We start from the raw sequence: 6,929 nt of genomic DNA on the forward strand, positions 1-6,929 counted from the left end.
ATGTCAGTATTCTTTATTTCTTTTACCTTGTTCCTGTAATGAGAAACAGCTTTTTTTAATCCTTATGATGTCCTCAACAGGCTTGTTAACTTACCATGTCATTAGCTGGAAGGTCAGTTTGTCTTTTATATCTGCCTGGAGTTCAGCTTTAGTATGCAACTCTTGGGATTAACCCCCACTTACCCTTTTCTCCACTTCCAAATAATTTCTGCGTCATTAATAAAAAAAAATCCTAAGTACATGCCCCTTTTATTTACTTAAAGTCAGAAGTTAAATCTTAAAAATGCATTCAAGTACTTTAACTATTAACAAAAATGCAGTTTATTTGTGCATCACTCGGCTATAGATCCTCAAATTATCTCTGAATTGGTGCTGACACTGTCCTTCCTTCTGGAGGGTGGCTACTTTTGTTCCCCATGGTCTCTGTGTGTGTTGAATTGAGGATCTACAGCCGAGTGAGGCACAAATAAACTGCGTTTTTGTTAATAGTTAAGGTAATTGAATGCATTTTTAAGAATTAATGTATGATTTTAGTGTCACTTTAAATCTATGGTAACGTGATGCATCCGGTCCAGATCTTCTATCTTCTTCAGTGCTGAGGAGAAGAGTCCTTTTTTAGGTGTCCATATTGCTGCCTGCACCTGAAAACACTTCCAGCGGTGTCCAGTGGTGGGGTCCACTCCGACTCCAAAAGACTGCAGGAGCATCCTCATGTTATGAAGAAGCTATTAGCTGGTGCGAGCATAGGTTTCGGACTGGATCCACAAGTCATAACTTTGGGAAGTGGTTTAGTTCGAGGGACACGGGCAGCAGAGTTAGGTAAGTAAAAAATATCATTTTATTTTAAGACACTACATGGGTCGAATAGGGTGGCTTTAAAATTGGATAAAGGTATTCTGTCAGGGGTAACGGCACAGGTGTCCCCACACCGTATGCAGGTACCTACACAGGTTGACCAAACACGTATGACCACACCGTGGTATGTGTTTATATACAGTTTATTTGTATTACCAACAGGACTGCAACAAGCAGGAAATGATAGCAGGACACTGAGCCATCATCCTGACTGCAGGGAGGGTTTAAATATCCTCCCAGAAAGCACCAGGGGATGGCTAAGTACTGGCAGCTGGGAGACACCCGCAGGTGAGCACTGGAGCTGCACTTTCCAGCACCACCCAGTGGTGGTCTGGTACCTAACAGCGCCTGGCTTCCTGGAGACACCTGCAGGTGAGCACAGGAACTGCAGGACTTAGCTTCACCTGGAGGCGCTCTGGATCCTAACATATTCACACAGTAACTTCAGTTTAACTTCTATTGTTTGGATGATATTTGAAGTAGGGCTGGTAATGATTAAAATGTTCCTGTTCGAAAAAAATTTTAATCGACTTGAAATTAAATTAATTATAACGCACATACAGAGGGGGGTCTCACCAGAGCTTTGAGGGGGCCTCACCAGGGTAGCAGGGCTCTGTGGGGTCTAACCAGCCTTGTTAGACCCACAGAGCCCTGGCAAGACCCTACAGAGCCCCGGTCTCACCAGGGCTCCATGGGGTCTCACCATGGCTTTGTGGGGTCTCACCACGGCTCTCTGGGGACTCACCAGGGCTCTGAGGGGGTCTCACCAGGGTAGCAGGGGTCTGTGAGGTCTAACCAGGGCTCTGTGGGGTCTAACCAACTTTGTTAGACCCCAATGCTGCGAATGGACAGTTATGATCCCAGACACTTGTTGGGGCCCCTGTGATTGGTACTTATTGTTGGGGAAAAAATTAATAATAAAGGCAGTTTTAAGTCCAGAAATAGATATTCAGTCATCCATTGTTCCTGAAAAGATCAGGAACAATGAACCAGTGCAATGGTTCAGATCAGGAACTGCTGAACCAGTGCAATGGTTCAGCAGTGAAACCATTGCACTGCTGAATGGAGGGGCTATACATACCAAATATCAGCCTGGGCACGAGAAAGATTTGCAGCATATAAAATGAGGCACATAGAAGATCCAATTACTTTGCAGTTACAATAAGGCTCACAACGAAGGGAAGGGGAGGCTAACGAAGGGAAGGGGAGGGGTCCGGTGACGTCACGGACATCGATGTCACCGGACTCCTCCCCCTTCCCTTCGTTAGCCGACAGAGCCACTCGGGGAAGGGGGAGGAGTCCGTGACGTCACGGACATCGATGTCACCGGACTCCTCCCCCCTTCCCTTTGTTAGCCGACAGAGCCACTCGGGGAAGGGGGGAGGAGTCCGTGACGTCACCGGATCTCCGACGGAAGACCCGGAAGCCAGCGGAGAGGTGAGTTCCGATCAAAATAATTTTGATCGATCAAAAAAATTAACGATTAATCGAAGGATTAATCGTTAATTTCCGCAGCCCTAATTTGAAGCATTGATAAAAGACCACATATGCAAAAGAACAAGTATGCAAAAGAAAATATCATAAACTAGAACCGGCATAGAATTATAAGAAACAGATATTATCCAAGAATCTACTTTACGAATATGAATAAGCAAATACAAAAAATTGACAGAGGTGCCTTATGAATTCATTAAGATCTACTAATTTGAAAAACTCTGTAAAGGGGAATTAAAACGTAATCATAGAGATCTATGCTTAAGCCTAAACGGTCAAATGCATTAGAGGTTGAGGATCAAGGAGGGGAGTTATAGACAGTGTATGTTTTTTGCTTCGTGAATAAAGACGTTTATCTTCCAGTAAAGATCTTGTGGAGTGCGGCATTTTTAACTTTAAATACAGTTTCTATTTTTTAGATGACTAGAAGCAATGTAGTGGAATACAGCCCTTGCAAACATCTACAGCTCACCCACACAATGATCCTGATTATCCATAGGAGTAGAGAATCTTCACACAATACATTATCCAATTATGTGAAAAGCAAATTCCTGTTTACTTTTTCATATCCACATAATTGGGTATTCAAAGAAAACAGGAATTTGCTTTTCATTGGATAATCTAAGTCAGTATTCACACAATTTTATTTTGTGAAGTTTCTCAATTCCTTGAGTAAATCGTCCCATATGTTATGATTTGCAACTACGTTGCAAAGGATTCAATCAAAGGCAACAAAATTAAGTACAGTTAGCTTTACAACAACTCAGAATAGCATTTACAAAATAAATACCTGGAGACCTTGTCCAGCAGCTGATGCTGGAAACATTAGTATTGCAGTTTTGCCAGGGGGCAAAAAGAGTCCAGTACTTCTCCATGCATCAGCACCTAGGAGTAATGCAGTAATTGTTATCATACCACCACATATCTTACATAGATAGGACAACAAACATTATATATTTCAATGTTCTACCTGGGTTTGTGGCATCAATCTGTACTGTAACAGGGTGCTGGTCCAATAAATCAGTGTCACCATCCCCATGGTCATCCAGACATTGAAGGCAGCTGACTTCCTGAGCCAAACACATGATAAAAGCCTCTTTGGAGCTGTTTTTTACAGGACACTGTTTACTGGCAGTGGGTAAAGGACACCCTTGTACTAGATGTACAAGTTTGTGCTGTAGGGATGAGGTGAGAGGGCTGGCTGGAAGCCTCATGTAAGTTGAGACGTCTTGTCTGAGCTTGGCCAACCAAGAACTGAGAGGTGGTTTTAGCTCAGCTCCACTCTTTAAGTCGTTTAGCAGCTGGCAGACTGCTCTAGGGAAGTGGTACGTGTGATCAACTGCTTTGGGATCCAAAGCCTTGTAAACTCCTTGCCCAACTGTCCCTCCTAGAATACTTATTCCAAACTTGTTAAGTATTTTATTTCCTGGGTACTGAGAAAGCACATTTGGATTTGATCTGGACCAGTACCAGGCATGGCCAGCAATGAGCAGGCCTCCTCCTTCTGCTACAAACTGCTGGATCTTTTCAGCTTCTGCATCACTGTAGGAAGTGCAGCAATACACACTGAGACCTGGAATCAAGTCAGAAGCCACACAAGATAAACCTGCATTCTGTAAAACATGGAGGAGATTTCCCAGTTGCTTAACACCAATCTTTCCATTTCTGCCCATGTCTAGCCAAGAAACAGCATTGAGAATGAAGGTTTTCAGCTCTGGCTTAGAGAGGTAGCCTTCATGTGTCCCTACAACAACGCGCCCTCTGCCAAAGTAGGCAGCACCAAAAAAGCATTGATTGTTGCTGCTGAGCCCAATTGGGAATGTTAGAGGCCCATGAAGAAGAAGGTCTGAGGGCACAGATTTTCCACTGATGTCCAGGTCACTAACACCTTGCATGAGATGCGTTAGATCCGCTGAAAAATGTACACTGCAAGAAACAAAATCAGACACCCCTGCAGCTATTAGTTTTGCATTCAGTATGAACTGAACAGGAATTACACGCTTTCAACAAAAGGATAGTATGTAAGATTTAGGTGGGACAAATACTGATAAACTGCATGAATAACAAATGCAAAAAGTGTTCTCGCTTTCTTTATATCATAAGAACACCAAGCATACCTTCCACCCAAGAGTCACACATTTTACATCTAACATTTTATTAGAAAAATGTGTGAATCCTGGTTAAAAATACTGATAAATAGACCCCTAAAAATAGCTAACAATACCATAATAAAATGTGAATCATGGGCAAATTAATAATAATTATTTCTGATTGTTGTGAATGCTGGAACGAAGCCAGTAGGCAGCCTTGGAATACGTTAGGCACCAGCCCACATTTTTTATACATAGGGTGAGCGAACTATGAATATGTTCTGTGGTCTGCTCAGTCATCCACAGCTGCTGTGAACCACTATATTATCCACAGCACTCCCACAACAATGATCTGCACCAAGGAATTCAAATACAGGAAAATATCAGCACCTGTGATTTATGGCTCCTTCTTTAAAATACTGCCGTAAGGCAATGTTTTTACCTTATCATAATATACAGGGTTATTCACAAAAGGGTGAAGAGTTTGGAGAAGACAGGAGAAGTGAACAATCTAGGACAACTGAACTGGAAAGTGAGCTGAATTGGAGAATTTTTCAAAATCAGCTATGTTGTCCTAGATTGTTCACTTCTCCTGCCTTCTCCAAACTCTTCACCCTTTTTTGAATAACCCTGAAAGTGTTATGTAGTCTTACGCAAAATCGTGTATCTGGTCTTTGTCCTTCTTTTTACCTCTGACACTAGCTACAATGTCCCCCTGTCCATCGTTCCCTGGAGTGCCATCAGAGGGGTTGCCTGCATGCATCTGTCCTGAAGTTTAGTGGTCTGCCTTTCTGGATCTATCATAGCACATTTCAAGGAGTGATTTTTCTGGACTTTTGTGAGAGCATTTTTGGCTTCTATATTTGTATAATGCCATCCACACATGTAATACGCTAGGTGTTGCGCTCTGTTCTTTTTCCTTATGTAAAAGCCTAATGCCCATGCGGTCTTGACTGTGTTCATAAATAACTTGCACAGATCAGCCCCTTGCTGCTGCTTCACATCTTGTGACTTGCTATAAAACTACAATGTTGCAGTCTGCTCATTGTGAAGGGAAGTCGGTGGAATGCTTCCTTCTGTCTGCAGCAGACTGATGACCTAATCTCAGCCGAGGCAAAGTCACTGACTGGAGCTCAAGACATGTCTTTTCAGAGATGAAAGGTACACTGCTGTATATTTTGACAAAAAGTGACTCACACAGTGGAAATGTCCTCTGTTAAAGGTTTTGATTCTCTGGCACTCATGTTGATTTTATGCACATCATTGCGACACAGTTCAAAAAAATAGAAACTAGAAACTCATCACTTTGGAGATACCTATATGTTTACCTTTACCTAATAGTTATAGAGAATTGACAAAGAATAACTTAATCTCTAATATGGACTTTCTAAACTACAGACAATTTTTTCCTTATTACGGCTCTATCACGGTATTGATCTACAAGGACTATCGGTCATAGGGTACTCACTCTGTATGCACTGGGCTCCATGGTATGTTCTCACTCACACAAAAGTTCCCCTTCTCTCCATATTTGTCAGTGAAATACACTCCGGCAACCGATGTTACTTTGTTCCCAGGAAAATTCCACAGAACGTTCTCCTGTTTGTTACATTGAGACCAGTACCAGGCTTGAGCTCCAATAAGCACACCTCCACCTTTTCTCAAGAATGTGACAATATCCTGTGCCTGGCTGTCATCATATCCAATTGTACAGAACACCCCTAGATCTTTCTTCAGACCAGACACCTTTTCTACCCTGTGTCCAGAGGAGGAGAGAGTCTGCTCAAGGAGACTTAGTGTGCCGTTAACACCAACTACTGCTCCCACAGATGGTTTCAGCCAGGATATAGCATTCTTCAGGAAAGCCATGAATTGTGGTTGGTTTAAATAGGACTCATGGCTCATGACCACTATTTTACCCTTCCCATACTTAGAGGCAGCCAGGAGGACATGTTGTGCTGGAGTCACTAGCACTGGAAAGGCCGTGTCACCAGTCAGGAGAAGTTGACAGGGAATGCTGTCTCCAGAGAACTCCAGGCTACATAGGCCATGGACAAGTGAACTGTAGTCTTCTTTAGCTGTCATATCTCCTAAAAACAAAAATATGTGATCATATTAAATAAAACTAGAAGTTTGAAGTTATGTTTGTCAAGAGCACTCAAAGGCCAAAGATTATTATATTGACATTTGGTATAAACATATTTGAATACTGGATTGTGTCTCTCTAGATTAAATAAAGACTGGGTGCATCCCCATATAGGGCTCAAGGTTCTATCACAAAGGTAACTCAATGCAATTGCAAATATGAAGAACATACTTTAGCAGGTCTTTGCAATATTGTGATCTTTATATAACAATATTATAAGATATTATAAGAGTTCCACTGGATGTTCCAGCTGTGAAAAATGGTAAGCACCATAAGGGATACTGTCAAGAGACTGCATTTTTTTATTCATGGCAAGCAAGAAGTATTTTTTATATTCATAATAA

General features: G+C 42.1%; 1 protein-coding gene across 1 annotated transcript in view; it reads right to left on the reverse strand.

The window, feature by feature from the left end:
* LOC108793470 (TRPM8 channel-associated factor homolog) overlaps positions 1-6,524 on the reverse strand; it is a 56,589-nt gene extending 50,065 nt beyond the window's left edge. The window contains exons 1-3 of the mRNA XM_018564422.1: positions 5,908-6,524; positions 3,320-4,275; positions 3,140-3,234 (exon numbers count right to left, since the gene is read on the reverse strand). Of these exons, the coding sequence (XP_018419924.1) occupies positions 3,140-3,234; positions 3,320-4,275; positions 5,908-6,524 (1,668 nt within the window). The remainder of the gene's footprint in view (positions 1-3,139; positions 3,235-3,319; positions 4,276-5,907) is intronic.
* Between the last annotated feature and the right edge of the window lie 405 nt (positions 6,525-6,929).

Source organism: Nanorana parkeri, unplaced genomic scaffold (genome assembly GCF_000935625.1).
Source record: "Nanorana parkeri isolate BGI_ZX_2015 unplaced genomic scaffold, ASM93562v1 scaffold749, whole genome shotgun sequence".
NCBI classification, from domain to species: domain Eukaryota; kingdom Metazoa; phylum Chordata; class Amphibia; order Anura; family Dicroglossidae; genus Nanorana; species Nanorana parkeri.